The 19412-nt window shown below is 43.2% G+C and overlaps 1 protein-coding gene across 1 annotated transcript; it reads right to left on the bottom strand.

Moving 5' to 3' along the window:
* Positions 1 to 8210: 8210 nt before the first annotated feature.
* On the bottom strand, positions 8211 to 17825 carry LOC310873682 (nuclear factor 1 X-type-like; the record flags this gene model as incomplete). Its single annotated transcript, XM_083786231.1, has 7 exons — positions 8211 to 8299; positions 8710 to 8837; positions 10389 to 10424; positions 13550 to 13667; positions 14763 to 14837; positions 15297 to 15359; positions 17810 to 17825. 7 exons carry the CDS (start codon positions 17823 to 17825, stop codon positions 8220 to 8222), a joined length of 516 nt encoding a protein of 171 aa, XP_083642357.1. The 3' UTR covers positions 8211 to 8219.
* Between the last annotated feature and the right edge of the window lie 1587 nt (positions 17826 to 19412).

The raw sequence follows: 19412 nt of genomic DNA, 5'->3' as shown, positions 1-19412 counted from the left end.
GGACACTGGACACACACTGGTCTGATTAACCCATTCTGACCTGAGATCAGATTCTAAAAATGTCAGTTGCTCTTCGATTTTTCAAAAATAGCAGACCTACAAGCTCGTAGCGCGCCACTCGGTGGCTAGATCTTCTATTTTTCAATAACTAAAGCATAACATGATGCTAATACCAAAATGGGTTCCCGTTCAGAATGGGATAAAGGACCCCCACATTGAGGCAGTGATGTTAATATAAAGGACCCCCACATTGACATTTATTTGGTCCCGGACCCCCATTTGAAAAGATATGCCAGTGACCCCGATAAGAGAGGATTTTTACAGCTCTAGCAGTGATTCTGAAAAAACTAACAAAAAACTAAATCATGCACACCAGTTTCACATGCATTAGGCTATGGACCCCGGTATCTCTGCAGGGACCCCAATTTATATAGTAAACATCACTGTTCATTTAACTTTGACCCATAGGGGTCCATTTGGTTCCTAACTGTCTAATTTAGCTATAGGATGAGACATAATATATATATGTCCTACTTATTATCATGAACAGAAATAAATGAGAAACTAGATAGGAAAGAAAAAAAATCATTAGCTGAAATAACCAAAACAACACTAAAACAATAATAATAATAATAATAATAACACTTTTAAATGTGTGTTTAAAAACAAACATGTCCTTTCTTCATCTTTGTTCATTTATATCATGAAGGCCAATATTTTGGGTGAATGAAGGCTATCGTCCAATATTTTAGCTTTGGCAGTTTTACACCAGCTGATAGATAATATCACCGGTGATATAAAGCTTAAAATAATAATACAATTAAATTAAATGCAACAAAAAATTGCATTTGCCCTAAACTAAACTTGCAAACCTGATTTACAAACAAATTAAAACTAAACAGGACATTGAAAGCATAAAGAATGAATGAATAAATAAATAAATAAACAAACAAACAAGCTTCAGTATAATTAACCTTGCTCCAAGTGTAATAGAATTGACTGAGCTATAAGCCGGGTTGCACAAGGAGAAAGAGGTAGACTCATTCATCTCATGTTACAGCTCTCTCTCTCTCTCTCTCTCTCTCTCTCTCTCTCTCTGCACTTGAGTGTATGCTGCCTCGCTGGCTCCCTGCTGGGAGAGATGAGAGGCCTTGATTACAGTCAAATTAGCAAACGAGCAGTTTAATTACACCACCAAACTCCTGTGTAAGAAGAACTGCTACCTCTCTGAGAAGAGGCTCCATCCGTCTTAGTCCAGTACCTGCCTGTAGACCCTATCGCAATTTGGTGTTGGGGGAATTTCTCACTTGAACTAAGTCAATGGGTCCCTAGACATGAAAGATCAATGAGGTGCTTGTCCGCCATAGTGCCACGAATGGCGCAATGGCCACATCAAAAATGGCCGCCATCGGCTATGATGAAAATCCAACCTTTTTGTTTTTTAGTGTTTAAGCACATGTAATACATTCATTTTGACTAATTGTGGTGTGTGGAATTCATTTCTGATATTGTTTTGATGATTTGGGGTGATTTTGACCTTGAAAGGTCATAGTCAAGGTCATTTTGCTATTCCACAGACCTTGGCCATAACTTGTCCATTTTTAGGAGTAAGAACAGGAACAATAAGTCTATTTCAACTAAATCTGACTCTTAAAATTAATTTCTGATATTGTTTTGACCATTAGGGATCATCCTGTCATTGAATTATTGATGTTAATGTCATTTTTCAATAATTCGATTATGATTCTTTAGTCGCTTTTACTATATATTTTCATGATTTGTTTTCTTTACATAAACAAAATACATGGGCATGAGAAAAACAACAACAGCACCATATGTGCTGTGTGAATAAGCCCATTGTACAAAATACTCTGTCCATGGCCCAAATGAGCCAATTCATTGCTATGGCAACCCCATAGTGGAGGTAAGTCAATATATCATAAGAATCGTTCACTTGATGGTACAAGCACCAAATTTGGTACACAAGTGCTTCAGAACCTACTCTCTCAGAAAAGTACGTTGTCCACTTGAAAAAACTAAATGGCCACCATTTTTCAAGATGGCCGCCAAATGAAAAGGGCCTTTTGTGGCAGTTCTGGACAACCGTGGGTCCGACCAACTCGAGACCGGGCACTGCACTCCCTGTGTGTGTGTGGAACGTGTGTGTCGAATTCGGTGAAGTCGGTGGGGCAAACGGTTCTCGGGTTACATGGATTACAGATGTACAGACACACACAGACTTGAATATATGTCAATGGGCAATGCCCATTGGGGTTTTTTTTAGATGATGGGTAAGAAGAGAGAGATGTGATGTCAGGTGGTGTGGGCTAAGAAGTGGTCAGGGCTAAGATAAAGTATATGAGATGTACAGTAAGTGCAAAGAGAGATGGTGAGGGAGGGAGAAAATGATTTGTACCAATTGACCAAACAGTAGACAGTAGTGTATCACGTTAAGGTGAGTATAGAGATGGAAATGTTCTAGCAAGTGAAGCCAGTGTATTGAGAATATGGGACATATGTGTCAGGAGTTATTTGTGACAGAAGGCTACCAGTGAGAGGGAAGATGTATGGTAGTGAGACCAGCCATGCCGTACGGTTGGAAACGGTGGCACTGATGAAAAGGAGGCACAGCTGGAGGTGGCAGAATTAAGGATGCTATGGTTCTCATTAGGAGTGAAAAGGAAGGACATTATCAGAAATTACTGAATTAGAGGATCAGCCCAGGTTAGAAGGTTTGGGGATAAAGCAAGAGAGGTGAGGTTGAGATGGTTTAGACATGTGAAAAGGAGGGATGAGGGTACATTGGGAGAAGGATGCTGAAGATGTAGCTGCCAGGTAAGAGGATGGCCAAAGACAAGGTTTAAGGATGCTGTGAGAGATGACATGAAGGTGGCAGGTCACAGAGGAAGATGTAGAAAACAAAACCAAAAGGGGTCCTCCCCTTTTCCCTGTGCGTGCACACACACACACACACACACACACACACACACACACACACACACACACACACACACACACACACACACACACACACACGGTACTCTACAGTACACTACAGTATGTTACAGTACAGTATGGTAAAGTACAGTAACGTGCGGTACGGCATGGTACAGTATGATACCATAAGGTATGGTACAGTACAGTATGATGCCGTACAGTACAGTAAGGTACAGTATGATACCATACAGTAAGGTACAGTATGGTACAGTATGGTACCATGCAGTACGGTACAGTACAGTACAGTACAGTACAGTACAGTATTGTACAGTATGATACCATACAGTAAGGTACAGTATGGTACAGTATGGTACCATGCAGTACGGTACAGTACAGTACAGTACAGTATTGTACAGTATGATACCATACAGTAAGGTACGGTACGGTATGGTATCATACTGTACCTTACTGTACTGTACGGCATCATACTGTACTGTACCATACCTTATGGTATCATACTGTACCATGCCGTACCGCACGTTACTGTACTTTACAATACTGTACTGTAACATACTGTAGTGTACTGTACAGTACCGTGTGTGTGTGTGTGCACGCACAGGGAAAAGGGGAGGACCCCTTTTGGTTTTGTTTTCTACATCTTCCTCTGTGACCTGCCACCTTCATGTCATCTCTCACAGCATCCTTAAACCTCGTCTTTGGCCATCCTCTTACCTGGCAGCTACATCTTCAGCATCCTTCTCCCAATGTACCCTCATCCCTCCTTTTCACATGTCTAAACCATCTCAACCTCACCTCTCTTGCTTTATCCCCAAACCTTCTAACCTGGGCTGATCCTCTAATTTAGTCATTTCTGATCAAGTCCTTCCTTTTCACTCCTAATGAGAAGCATAGCATCCTTAATTCTGCCACCTCCAGCTGTGCCTCCTTTTCATCAGTCCGTTTCCAACCGTACGGCAAATAACTCCTGACACATATGTCCCATATTCTCAATACACTGGCTTCACTTGCTAGAACATTTCCATCTCTATACTCACCTTAACCTGTTACACTACTGTCTACTGTTTGGTCAATTGGTACAAATAATTTTCTCCCTCCCTCACCATCTCTCTTTGCACTTACTGTACATCTCATATACTTTATCTTAGCCCTGACCACTTCTTAGCCCACACCACCTGACATCACATCTCTCTCTTCTTACCCATCATCTAAAAAAACCCCCAATGGGCATTGCCCATTGACATATATTCAAGTCTGTGTGTGTCTGTACATCTGTAATCCATGTAACCCGAGAACCGTTTGCCCCACTGACTTCACCGAATTCGACACACACGTTCCACACACACACAGGGAGTGCAGTGCCCGGTCTCGAGTTGGTCGGACCCACGGTTGTCCAGAACTGCCACAAAAGGCCCTTTTCATTTGGCGGCCATCTTGAAAAATGGTGGCCATTTAGTTTTTTCAAATGGACAACGTACTTTTCTGAGAGAGTAGGTTCTGAAGCACTTGTGTACCAAATTTGGTGCTTGTACCATCAAGTGAACGATTCTTATGATATATTGACTTACCTCCACTATGGGGTTGCCATAGCAATGAATTGGCTCATTTGGGCCATGGACAGAGTCTTTTGTACAATGGGCTTATTCACACAGCACATATGGTGCTGTTGTTGTTTTGCTCATGCCCATGTATTTTGTTTATATAAAGAAAACAAATCATGAAAATATATAGTAAAAGCGACTAAAGGATCATAATCGAATTATTGAAAAATGACATTAACATCAATAATTCAATGACAGGATGATCCCTAATGGTCAAAACAATATCAGAAATTAATTTTAAGAGTCAGATTTAGTTGAAATAGACTTATTGTTCCTGTTCTTACTCCTAAAAATGGACAAGTTATGGCCAAGGTCTGTGGAATAGCAAAATGACCTTGACTATGACCTTTCAAGGTCAAAATCACCCCAAATCATCAAAACAATATCAGAAATGAATTCCACACACCACAATTAGTCAAAATGAATGTATTACATGTGCTTAAACACTAAAAAACAAAAAGGTTGGATTTTCATCATAGCCGATGGCGGCCATTTTTGATGTGGCCATTGCGCCATTCGTGGCACTATGGCGGACAAGCACCTCATTGATCTTTCATGTCTAGGGACCCATTGACTTAGTTCAAGTGAGAAATTCCCCCAACACCAAATTGCGATAGGGTCTACAGGCAGGTACTGGACTAGAGAGCAGAGGCTGGGACTGGAGAGAGCATGCAGGCCATGCAGGGCAAAGAGCAACCAGGCACAGCAGCGTCCTTGGCCTCTTAATACTCCTTAGGTCTCCCAACCCCCCTAGTAAATAAACACTTTTCCGTGTTTTCACCCCGTCTGTGTCTGTCGCCAGCACCTCTTTCTGATCCACATGTCACTTCCACCTCCTCCCTGCATGCTACCCTCTCCTTCCTTCCTTCCTCTCATCATGTCTGCCACGTCCAACATTAGGACACCGGGGGTAATGTGGTCAAGGTTCAAACTATTTCCTATTTCTATTCCTCGTGATAAATGTAACGTCACGTGTGAAGATATGGATAGAATGAGCAGCGATTACGTGCAATTTACAATTGCATCTAAGACAGTGTTTTTCAACCCTTTTCATATTATCAACAGTGTTGTTTTTGGCAGGCATTTTTTAGATTTAGTCAGTCTTAGTCTTTTGGAAAAATGCTTAATTAGTCTTAGTCAGTCTTAGTCATTTGGAAAAATGCTTAATTAGTCTTAGTCAGTCTTAGTCATTTCTATCCTTGATAGTTTTAGTCGACGGAAACTCCTAAGGGTTTTAGTCAGTTTTAGTCATTTTAGTAAAAGGTTTTAGTCCAGTTTGTCAAAAAATTAAAAATGTATTTAAATAAAATGTCTATAGCGTACAGGTATTAATTAGAGCTGGGACTCGATTAAAAAAATTAATCTAATGAATCAGAGGCTTTGTAGTTAATCTCGATTAATCACATTTTAATCGCATATCATTATTTGACCCAAGAACTGTGAGAGAGCCATTTTTTAATGGATTTTGGTATACTAGTGAATCAATGAATAGTGAATACATAAGTTTAAGCAATAAAACATTGTTTTTGTAGTAATAATATCTCAAAATTAATAATTTATATACAGCTTTTCTGAGTACCCAAAAATGCTTTACAAGGGGGACATGAATCAAAAACAACTTTATTAAAGGAATAACACTAAGTAAATAAAAATAAATAGCTGGTGAAAGTAATATTGAAGGTTTGGATGGTGGGGGCATGTCTCTGAGAGTTTTGGGGAATGCATCCTACAGGGTTTGGGGGGGGGCTTCAATTGGTGCAGCAAATATGTGACATGACCATAAGAAAACACCTCTGTGTTTCTTCCGTGGACATACAGTAACAGCCATAGCAGATTTTACAGAAATCTTAGAAATCTTAGGTTAGAAACCATGTTATCTGGTCGGGTACTTGAACTGCTACTGGGAGTTGGAATAACATTAGCTCTGATCCATAGTGTTAGAAGGAGGAAAGTAGGCTTTCACATCTTTTTTATGTTAAAAACGAGGGGCTGCACAGCTTCCGCGGGTGTGAGTGAGGGGAAAGGATCAAATTAAGTACCATAGAACTCCTGAGTCCTAACTACACTATCGACCAGAGCTACTGTTGTTGATTGACGTTAGCTTCCAGGCTAGGCTCGGTGCAACATGTTTCGCATTGAGCCGACACTGGAGGCTTGACGAGGTGCAGTGATATGTGAATTATTGATTGAATAATTGCACACAACTGTGCTGTAATCCACGCTATCATCGGATAGCCTTTTAAATCCTATTTCCAATCCACGGGGACAAGCAAAGTGATCTCAGCGGCTTCCCCAAGTCTGGTGGTGGTCTGAAGAGGACACGCACATGCACACGGAGTCGAAATGGGACGGTGTGTGTGTGTGTGTGTGTGCATGCATGCAGATGGACGTGACCAACTAGGAAAGGAGACTGGAGAGGAGGATAGCGGCGAGAGCAGTGACATTATTGGCGGAACATTTTCATGCATTTAAAACTTTGTTCGTCAATCCAACATTTTCGTGTAGCCTCGTCTTGTCAACAATAACACACACACTTCTCGTCATCGTCATCAAACAGAGCTACGGTATTTAGCTCGTCAGCGTCAGTCTTGTCCCGAAATATTTTAGGGTCGTTCGTTTTAGTCCGTCTTAGTCCTGGAAAAAGGGGCGTTGACGTCGTCATTTACGTTATCGTCAGTCCTGATGAAAACAACACTGATTATCAAGGACCATTATTTATTCGGCATTTGAGCCACGGGCCACGTTTGATGAGATTTGGCCTCTCAGGCCCAAAACTTTGAATATTTTGTTATCGATTTAACCGCCCACAATTGAACGCTGTATTGATGTGGTACCATAGGAGAGGCAAACGTTGATCAAAATAACAATTCTTCTACATTCTGTAATTGTGTAGACTTCTTGTAAATTAAGTAATACCAGATGTTTAAAGTACTTTTGAGAGCGTAAAATTAAACCAAATGGACCTGTAAGGGCCATTGTAAAACCACTGCTCTAAGAGTATGGAAACAACTACATTGTGAAAGCGAACTTTAATGAGGGAGTTCAACAAACCATGTATAACCCAGATTCGGCACAAACAAGGGACTACATTTATTTCGCTCCTATGCCACCAAAATGTGGAACGCCCTACCAACAGTCATTAAGACATGCAAATCCCTTGACTCCTTCAAAACCTCTCTCAAAGGGCAACTACGGACAGCTGCCATTCTTAACTGTCCCCCGTAAAATCTGAATCCCCCACCCACCCCTTTTCCCCCTCACTGTATATGTTTTTTCCCCCCTTTTTACCTCCTTTATGATGATTTCCTGTTTTTGGCTATATAGAAGTGTATATTTGTACGTCTCTAAATGTTATGATGAATTGAAAATGGTGGACCCTATTGTAAACAAGTGTAATGGTTCATGGTGTCGTCCACAGTTTTTGTATTGAGTTGTGCTTGAAATGTACTGTAATTCTGCATAGGGTTAATAAATACTTCAATCAATCAAACAATCAATGCATAGACAGTGACACTGCAGAACCCCTGCGTCTTTGGGACATGCCATCCTCTCAACTACATCGAGACATTCATGAGACACATCATACTGAGAGAGGAGTGCTATATCGAACCACATGCACAACAAGCTATACAGTATGCAATGTAAGTGTAATGAAGGTGCGAACTAACCATGGTACGGAAACTGTACCCCATCGTTTTCATGTTTTATCTTCCTCTCCTGCACACTCGCCAAATGGTGCTGCACTGCAAGTGGAGAAGGGGTATTGTTAACGGTGAAACAGTTGGACACGGAGAGAGAGAGAGAGAGAGAGAGAGAGAGAGAGAGAGAGAGAGCATTAGCATTTGTGTATGATGGACGTACAGTATAGTGAGTAATTGACAACATTTTACTGTGCATTTTTACAATGGTTCCAAATGAGAGGAGGATGGTGGTGAGTGGTGACATTTTGGGATTGTTGGACTGAGGATGAGGATCGTCCTGGACAGGATAATGTGTGTGACAAATCGTACGACTTTGACATCTTCACCGAACACTGGACTAGTAATAATGAACAGGGCCTTTAAAGGAGTGGTGCCGAGACAGAGTGGCGCATGCATGGGGGCGGGGCAGTGGTTGTTGACAGAGGTGCATGGTGGGATATGTAGTTCAGTACCTGCGTCCATGTCGTTGGGCCAGCCGCTGGACTGGGAGGAGCCGGCGGCGGGCGAGCGTCCCGGGTAGAAGACGTCGTCCGTGGGGCTCTCCAGCTCGCTGTCGTCTAACGACTTCCTCTTGGTGGAGCTGTTGAGCAGAGGGAGAGGTTCAAAGTTCAAGGTTGTTACATCTTGTGTACAGGTACATAAGAGTAAAACTTATTTTTGTATGATTCTTTTATTTTATTTATTTTGTTGGTGGCGGAAGGAGGCTATATGATTGAACCCATTTAGACCTGAGGACACCACTTTAAAGGTATATTCAGTGATTTCACTTAATTCAAATATCACTTATTTTTTTGTTTTGTTGTGATAATCCTCCCTACTATAGAGTGTGCTGACCATATAAGGAGTTCCTCCCTGTCCCTAGTTAACCCCTGGGGGTCAAAAAACCTTAGGTTTCGTTTTTGACTCTCTATCCTGATTGGACGAAAGGCTGGGTCCCACAGCCAAAAACGAAACCTAAGGTTTTTTGAGTGAAATCACTGAATATACCTTTAACCGTATAGTTTTTAACGTTAGCTGTTGAAAAATAGCAGGCCTACAAGCTCATGGTGCGGCACTTGCTTGTAGGTCTGCTATTTTTGGAAAAATCGTGAAAAGGCGCCGTTTGAATATATATTCTTTCACAGCGAACATTTTAACTCGTATCTTTGCTTCTGGGGGGTCCCTGGAACAACATATTTTCAGATGGGGTCGGCGGCCAATTACTTTAGGCTACTATAATTTTTGGGTCCTTGACGTGAAGTAGTTGGAGAACCACCGAAACGTAGGTTTTTTCAGAAAACTCTCATGATTTAGAAGACATTTTGTAGAATCTGGTCTCAGGTCTTTAAAGGGTTAACCACGTAAACCGCTGCCGTCTTAAGAAGAGAATTGGATTTGAGTTACAACTGTACTTTTGACCACTTTCACACCAAACTTCTTCGCCACAAACAGCCGATCTACAAACTCACAATGCGTTGCGTCTATAGGAGCTATAACAACGTATTGCAAATTTGCAATGCGACATGTTTTGAGCTTTTAAATTCTTTGGCTACGGGACACCATCGTACAATAAAGTACAAAATAGGTGAACCATTGCGAAAATAGCAGATCTACAAGCTCACCACGAGTTGTAACGCGGCATTGTGAGCTTGTGGATCCATTATTCTCGGGTGAAAAGGGGGAAAAAGGAGAGGGCCTAATATAGAGCCCTAGGGTACACTCCGGTCAACTAAGTAAAGGGTGGTTAAGTGGTCAAGTAGCGACGCACAGCAGGGGAATGTTTACATAAATCAATCACATTTTATATTAGCCAAAGACCACATAAAGACAGATTTAACACATGTTTTACACAAAGTGGCATTTATACTTAGAGAAAGAGAGAGAGAGAGAGCAAAGTCACCAAAACAAACGCCAAGCACAAGAATGTTGAGACTCAAGGATGACAAGAGGAAATAGAAAAAGAGGCTGTTAGAAAACAGTAAACACACAAAGAAACAACCAAGATGCAAGATGCTGTGTGTGTGCGCGTGCGTGCGCACGCGTGTGTGTGTGTGTGTATGTGCGTGCGCGTGTGCATGCAAGTGTGTGCGTGCGTGCGTGCATGCATGCGCATGCGCGTGTGTGTGCATGCACGTGTGAGTACTGTAACTACCTCCGTGGAAGGTTTGCATACAACTCCACCTCAGACCTAAAGTGCCAACAAAAGATAGAGAGAGAGGAGGAGGAGGGAGAGGTAGATGAAGATGAAGAGAAGGGGACAGGGGAAAGCAGAAACAGCCATCACACATTCATAAAGAGGAAAAGAGAGAGCAACAGTGAGGCACACAAGTATACACATGAGTGAGTGTCCCAAACTAGTGAAAATAGCTTGTAGATCTGCTATTTTCACTAGTTTGTGTCTCCCTGTCCAAACTATTTGAATATAGCTGATATACATGTGGAACGACAATTTGCACTACTTCTTAAAAGTTGTTTATTTTGGTACTTCGATTTTGTTTTTCATTTACTCGTGTTATAGAATTAATTGTTATAACGATTATAATTTAAAACAAAATGTAGGAAACAAAACAAAAAAAGTTATAAACTCGCGATACAAAAATGAGTCCAGACACACACTGCTTGGGAAACACTGTAGTGTACTTTATCCACCAGCAGTAGAGCTACACTCGATTAGCATACATGAGCTACTGGCGCTAAAACTTCACATTCTTCCTTCAATGACTTGAGGACTTTTGGGGATATTATCAGTACAAATAAACATACATAAATTACGAGGATAACGACACAACACCCCCGTCAGGCAGAACAGAATCATATTTTCAGGTGTTTTTCTCATGCCAACATTACCCAACAAATACCCAACCCGTTCAGTTTACGAACACTGTGGGTCCCGACAGCTTCAATAGCTGGAAGCCTCATAACTGTCACTTTGATAACTATCTATACTGTTTGGTGCCGTTTGGCGCAGAATGCTTTAGCATCAGTCTTTTTCACAGACACTGGGTGTGTGTTGCGGACTGAGTAAATGTCCCCGTTTTTCCATTTCCTACATAAAAAATATCTTACTTTAAAAAAAGAATTAAACGAGAAAGTATTTTTTTTTCTAAATTAATTGATGAGTAAAAAAGTATTAAAAAAATGTTCAAGAAGTAGTGAAAATAGCAGATCTAAATGCTAAATCTAAATCTAAAAGCGTGAAGCCACCACAGCGCGAAGCCATCCCTATATTCCGATTAGCCGAAAATATCACACCTATACAAGTTTGTAGATCGGATATTTTCGTTTGATGCGCAGCGCAGTGCGGTCCTGGAAACGAGATTCCATTCCATTCCACGAGATTGAAATGTTAGTGACATTTCAGACCAGCGGAACGCAGCGAATTAGGCTAGAACCCAGGCTGGGAAAACGAGACTCTTTGACTTCACTTCCACACCAAGGCCACATGTCTGCTAAATGACAAAGAGCTGTGTTTGGGTATACAGTATGACATAATGTGTCACTCTGTGGTGTATATAATTACAGACAGGAGTTATGCTAGTAGAAAGAGCCCCCACATTGTCTTTTTATATTAATGACGTGCTTTAGAAACTACTGAGAGCACCCACATTGTGAAGGGCGTGTCTAGTACTACAGTAGGCCCGTCACCATTGATTACGCGTCTGCCTGATTGCCATTATTTGAGCTATCACAATTAATTAGCATAACCGTTAGAATGACTCCCATTCATCTGCATGAAAACAAACAGCTGGATGCAATGGGAACAGATGTTGTCATATTGCCATCATTGTTTCCATGTCGTTTCCACGCGTTCTTTTTTAACCACACTGTCAATCTGGCGAAACCGATATTTGGGGCATTTATAGGACAAAACCATTTTCATACATGTTCTCCAATTGATCATAACACGTGGAACATTTTTGAACATCATTGAAAGTATGAAATGATTAAGGTTTTTATCCATAGTACATTATTTATTTTTGATTGGTAGCAGTCACTATATCAAGTCATTTCTCTGTATCTTTCAGTAATGCATACTGTATTTATCATTATCATTTATCATGTTTTTTTATTATGTTTCAATGTTCTTTTTTAAAGATAGTTTTTGGCTTTTTTGCCTTTATTGATAGATTGGGGTGTGCACGCTTTTCCGACACAATAAAGGTCCGAAGCGCGGGGACGATGCGATGCGAAAATGTGCTGCTCCCGTGCTTGCGGTTACCGGTTAGGTTAGGGATTGAGGTTTCGGATCAATAGTATGTCAGAACTAAAGCCTGTATCCTTGGCACTAGTCTGACAGGAAATGGGGAGAGAGAGAGATGGGGGGACACGCAGCAAAAGGTCTTCGGGATCAGGATTCCAGGCTGGATTACCAGACTATATGTGCCGATCTACAAGCTCACAATGCGTCGCATCGCGACGCATTTGAATTCAAGTGAGTATTTCTACATTTTCAGTATTGATACTTTTACTTTTAACAATGTGATTATATTATATAGGAGAATGAGCATCCAGGGGCATTGTTATACAGTATTAGGTGGCTATTGGATTTGTTTAGTTTTGGATGATATTGGTTCTTGGTTGCTAATTTGTGTTTTGTTTTCCTTTTAGATAATGTGGTGGAACCTCATTTTATGGAGGGGGGTGTGACGGCCCTGCCCCTTCTGCCTCACTGTAGGCTAGCCAGCAACCTCTGTGATGGCAGAGTGGAGCAGGCCGTCAGCCCAATTGTGCTCACCTGAGGTGGGCGGAGCTTAGGGCACTATATAGGGAGCTCTCCTGGCTGCAGCTCACTCTCTCTCTGTCCTCCCTGCAAGCAGGACCTGCTACAGGTTGCCACCTGGCTCAAGGGCCTAACGGACCTTTAGTTTGAGTTATGTTTTGCACCAACTAATATAACACGCACCCACAACTCTCCACACATCCATACACTGCAGACATTACTGATAACTGATATCCTCACATCCCACACTTCATTATTTGCTATTCTTTAATCTTATTATAATAAATATCATTACAAAACGTTTATGCTCTTGTGTGGACTCCCTGTTTTGCCATGCATCCCCTAGTGCATGATAGTACTTTTTCCACCTCTGTTTTTTTCGGGGTGTGAAGTATCGTGGGCAGAGACCCCGGGGCAGACCAAGGCGCAGTTGGAGGAGACACGTCGACTCACTGGCCTTGGAACGTCTCGGGATCCCCTCACTAATGTTGCTCTGGAGAGGGAAGTCTGGAGCTCTCTGGTGGAGCTGTTGCCCTCGCGACCCGACTACGGATAAGCGGTTGAAGACGGATGGAAGTATCGTCGGGGCTTACCTGGTGGAAGGCGGCGAGGCGAGCGAGCGTCGCCCCAGCTGGTTGATGTTGTAATAGCCTGGACTGCTGTCCAGGTCAGCCAATGAGAAGTTAGGACCCGACGCTGTGGCCACCGGAGCTGGGGGGGGGGGGGGGGTGGGGGGGGGGGGGGGTGAGACACAGGGACTGTCAGTGTTGAATTCGTCGACTAATACTATGACGAGAAATGTCCGTCGACTAGCTTTTTTTCACTGATGAAAACTACATGGAAACAAAATCAACACCACGGGGAAGTGTCACGAGCCAGGCGTAACGGACTGACGGCCATATATGGTGGCGTGACACACGGATCGACGGACAGGTTTTGCAGGTTTTCATAGTAATCTGCGACCTACGGTCGTAATATAACATTATGGCATATTAGGATTTCAACTAGTACTATAGTGCTTATCAAATGTTTTATTTGCAAGGACCCCCTTAACTCTGAGAGTGTACAATATGGAACAAATGGACCCTTATGGGTCAATTTGTGACCCCATTGTCCAGACCTGCTATGGTCATTCAGGGCTAGCTCTTTATGTGTTTCTGGAATTATTGTCTATGCTCATTTTGTATGTCTGTGGCAGAATTTTTATTTTTACAAAAAATATCCCCACAAGCCTGGTAGGTCACCTTGGGTAACAATGTCTTCTGTGTTCTAATGTAAAAGACAACAAACACTGTACTGTACAGCCCAACACTGTAGCGGCTGGGCTGCTATTAGATGACAATGTCAGTCAAGAAGTCATCAGTCCCAAATGTTCAAGACGTAAAAGATTGCCTTGGAATTTGACTACAAAACTTGCTTGTCACTCTCTGTAATCATTTGAGTGAACCCATTACCACCCTCAGGTCAAAATATCCACTTTTTTATTTTGCCTTTGCTAAATGTCGGAGGGAGGCCGAGCTCCAAAAGTGGTCTTTGGTATGCCACCATACAAAAAGTGGTATAATGTGGTATACCACTTTTAAAAGTGGTATATATACCACTTTTTGTAGAGTGGTACACCAAAGAACCACTTTCGGAGCTCTGCCCTTATGGAGGGTTGGTTCAAAGTATAACCACCATGTTCTGGGTGGGTGTTACGATGCAGCATGGTCTCTAGGGGTCACTAGCGGGTCATTAAGGGTCTTATAGTCTCATTAGTATAATTGTGATCATGGAGGGTCTTCTTGGTGGTAGGTTTCTACTTACTCTGTGACACTCTGACCAGCTCCGCCACATTCCACACTCCCGAAGTGACGAAGCAGTCCTGGAAACTCAGATGCCCTGTAGTGTAGACAGAAGAAACAAGGATGTTATCACAATATGCACGCACGGCACACACACACACACACACACACACACACACACACACACACACACGTCGCACGTCGCACGTCGCACGTCGTACACGCACACGCACACACACGCTGCAAATAACGGGAACTGAGCCATAGAAAAAAACTTAATCAGAAAAGCGTGATACAGTAAATCCTAAAAAAAACGGAAAGTGGAAAGAAAAAAATGATTATAAAAACAAAACAACATCCCTGAAAGGACCATCTGCGAGTGCTTTTGTGGACCAACATCTGCGTGAGTGTGCCTGCTAATTGGATCCATAATTGGGATATGGCAACAATGATAAGCATGATGAAATCAATTATAGCATGCTGATATGATGGTGCTGCAGACATGGACATACGTGTGCGTACGTGCGCCGTGCGCACATGTGCTGTGTGTACCTACCATTGGGCGGCGGTTTGATGTCTGTGTCACCCTGTTGACTGGAGCTGTCTGATTGTCCAGATTCTGAGAGGGAGAGAGAGAGAGAGAGAGAGAGAGAGAGAGAGAGAGAGAGAAAGGTGAGATTGTAGATCTGCTATTTTGGATAGCGTGGTTAATGCATATATTCCTGTTACGGCTATTACACTATATATATATTTTTTGTGTGTGTTGTGTGTGTGCATGTGCGTGCATGTCTCTCATATCAAAGAATGTAATCATGAATGTAATCATGTAATGTAATCATGAATGTAATGTAATCATGAAAATGTATGTGCAAAACTTTGAATTTATATTCTTTCAGAGCGAACATCTTTAACTCATATCTTTGCTTCTGTGGGGTCCCTGGAACAACATATTGTGAGATGGGGGTCGGCGGCCAAGCACATATCATGAAAAGGGTGGAGCACCACTGACAGTAGAAACATGGGGATTTTCAGAAAACTGTTAGGATTTAGGAGACAGATTTGTAGAATCTGGTCTCAGGTCTTAAGGGTTAAGGTGCAGTGATTTACGGCACGCTGCTATGTGGCATCTAGTATCTAACCACGCCATCGTATGCCTCTTCCTAATCCCCTTAATACCTCTTGCTGGTAGGATTTAGTCAACATAAACAGAGCACCTTGCACACACACACACGCGCACGCGCACGCGCACGCGCACACGCACACACACACACACACACACACACACACACACACACACACACACACACACACACACACACACACACACCCACCTCTCTCTCTTACTCAGTCTATCTGTGCCTAGGTTTTTTCTCACTCTATTTGTCTGTCACACTCCCTTTCTCCAACGCTTTCATGTGCACACACCCTGTGAAAACTTGGCTGTGCCAGGTGATCTGCTCTCACTCGTGTGTGTGTGTGTGTGTGTGTGTGTGTGTGTGTGTGTGTGTGGTAACAATCGCACACGCACCCACACACACACACACACACAAATGCGCGTCTGTTGGACACAAGGTTTTGCGTATATAATGTGACTGAGAGTGCAGACAGAGTGTGAGAGGCATCTTTATCTCCAGTGCTTATACCCGCCCATATCCCATCCTGTTGCTCGAGCTTTTTTCTACCTTAGCTAGGCAAAGAAGGGAGGTGTTTATCTGCCAGCCTGTAGGTGATAACAGAGCACACAGACGCTTGCCAGCAGGCTCTCCTCACAGCCACGCTAAGCCGCAGATTACCCAGCAGAAACAATAACAGACCTGTCTTACTGCGCTACGAACGAACGAACCCCTGCCTCGCCACACAGAAAGAGGGAGAGAGAGAGAGCGAGACAGACAGACCGGGAGAGACGGAAAGGACAACATACAAAAAAGAAGGAGAGCTCCTCTCCTCCTCGTATGCTTTTCACTAGTGTCTCTCTCTCGCCGCGGCTCCGTGGAATCCTGGCAGCCATCTTATAGAGCTTGGCAGCCATCTTAGCATTGGCGGTAGCACCGCATTCCTGCTAGCTGACGGCACCCACTCCAAACATGCGGGCCCGCGCCCTGCCGAGCACGTGCCCAAATATATACAAACACACACAAACACACACACACACACACACACACACACACACACTCACACTCACACACACACACACACACACACACACACACACACACACACACACTGAGCGTAAACATGCATGTTGGCCAACGAAAGCTGTTGAGAAAACGACCCCAGTTTTTTTTTTGCTGTAGGCTACTGTAGTATTATTATTTTTTGCTGTAGGGCTAGGCTACTGTATAGTATTTTCGCCACTGGGCTCGGTGACAAGCTTTCAGAAACCGTAACGCATGCCATTTAAGAAGATCAGGTAGAGTAGACACGCTTCACTTCCATCTAAAGCATCTGATAATCTACTGCTGAAAAAGGGAATGCTTAGGTAGGAAATCCTATTTTTCCACAGATAAGCAACATGAATCACACATAAATCCTTCAACCCTGTAATAGATACAGCGACAGTCTAAACCCAGATTATGTTGTATAGCATCAATATACAGTACAGTAGTAGGCTACAATTTACAATTTAGGCATTTTAGCCACTTCGACACTCTTAATCCAGAGCAATTTACAGTAAGCAAGAACAACACATGGTAATATATCAAATACTTAAAAAATAGTCATATAGAATCATAAGTAAGCTAAGAACCTATAACATCTGTCTAATGGTAGAATATCTGTACAATGAGTGTACACTATAGAGTGCTGTAAAATACTATATAAACTACATAAATTGAGCCTTTGCATACATACGCCTGTAAGGTCGTCGAGGCTATAGGGCAAGTGCTACGGGCTAAGATGGAGTTTGAATGCCATACTGTGCACTAGTACAGGGGTGTGCAACTTTGACGACGCAGAGGGCCACCATATTTCCACACTGACTCCAGAGGGCCACCAAATTTCCACACTGACTCCAGAGGGCCACCATATTTCCACACTGACTCCAGAGGGCCACCATATTTCCACACTCACTCCAGAGGGCCACCATATTTCCACACTGACTCTAGAGGGCCACCATATTTCCACACTCACTCCAGAGGGCCACCATATTTCCACTCACTCCAGAAGGCCACCATATGTCCACACTCACTCCAGAGGGCCACTGTATTTCCACACTCACTCCAGAGGACCACCATATTTCCACACTCACTCCAAAGGGCCACTATATTTCCACACTCACTCCAGAGGGCCATTATATTTCCACACTCACTCCAGAGGGCCATTATATTTCCACACTCACTCTAGAGGACCACCATATTTCCACACTCACTCCAGAGGGCCACTATATTTCCACACTCACTCCAGAGGGCCACTATATTTCCACACTCACTCCAGAGTTCAGAATGCAACATTGCATATTATTAGTGTCGTAGCATAAACAGCCGAGCTTGAGCTTGTAGATCAGCTGTTTTTGCTATATTTGAATTGAAATCCTGAATACAATTGTTCAATGTTGCACTGCTTGCCTTTATGAAACAAGGAAACAATGAGCTATTGCATAGTTTTGCTTTCAATGCAATGTGTTTCTTTTTTCTTTCTGGCATTGACCCGTACCTCATCATCGGCCTCATCATAATGACTTGCAGTCCCATTAAAAAGCTACTAGTGCTCCTGTCATGTTGACAGCCGTCACAAACAGGCCTGCCTGACTGCGCTGACTCAACGTTATACACACCACTGTAGAAGAAGTGTGAAAGAGAGCGAGTGTGAAAACGGTGCAGGCTCATGGTGGATAAGAGGAGGCTGGCAGGCAGGCGGACACGTCTAGAACTACTTGGCAGGAAGCAGCGACTAAACTCCACCGTTTCACCTTCAGGGTAACAGCAGCAAATTGACAGACTGACTGACTGACTGCCCAAGGTTTATTTATATGATGTTTTTGGTGTGCTTAATTCTAGCAATTGCGCGTGTGAGTGTGTGTGTATGTGTGTGTGTGTTTTACTTTGAATGACAGCTAAAAGGTTATATGCCATGTTAGCTACTTTAAGCCCTACAGTATTTTATATGTTGTTGTATGATGGTCGGTGTCCCTCAAACTCAAAGTGAGCATGTAAAGAGTGTGCACGAGTGTGCACGAGAATTATTTCAGTGTCGGCGGCCCAGGAGGCGCTGGGCTCTGTGCCTGCCCCCCTATTGTGTAATTCCGTCCACTGCCAATGTCCAACTCTTCCCAGCCCGGATGTATGGAACGGGCAGGCAGGCTGGGGAGTGGGGACCAGAGGAGGTGGCCCAGTGGCGCCCCTGGCTCCCTGGAGATGCTGGGCTTCTCCCCCTGTCCCCTTAGAGGGGACAGGGGGAGGAAAATCGGCGTCTACCTTCCCCATCGGGTGTCCAGAGAAGAGGGCTCTCTTTTCGGCCTCTCGGAGCGCCTGGAAGTCCCGTCCCAGCCCAGGAGGTTGGGGGCTCCTTTCCTGCCCCCCCTCCTGTGTAATTCTCTGCACTGCCAATGTCCAACTTTTCCCAGCCCGGATTTAGGAACCAGAGCAATCGGGCAGGCCGGCTGGGGAGTTGAGACCCAAGGAGGTGGCCCGGCATCGGGTTGCCGGGCACAATCTTATCCAACGATAACAAAATA

This window comes from Protomyctophum parallelum, assembly GCF_964188405.1.
Source record: "Protomyctophum parallelum genome assembly, chromosome: 16".
Classification (NCBI taxonomy): Eukaryota; Metazoa; Chordata; class Actinopteri; order Myctophiformes; family Myctophidae; genus Protomyctophum; species Protomyctophum parallelum.
Note: the sequence above shows the minus strand (reverse complement) of the source record. Positions and strands in the feature narration are given on the sequence as shown.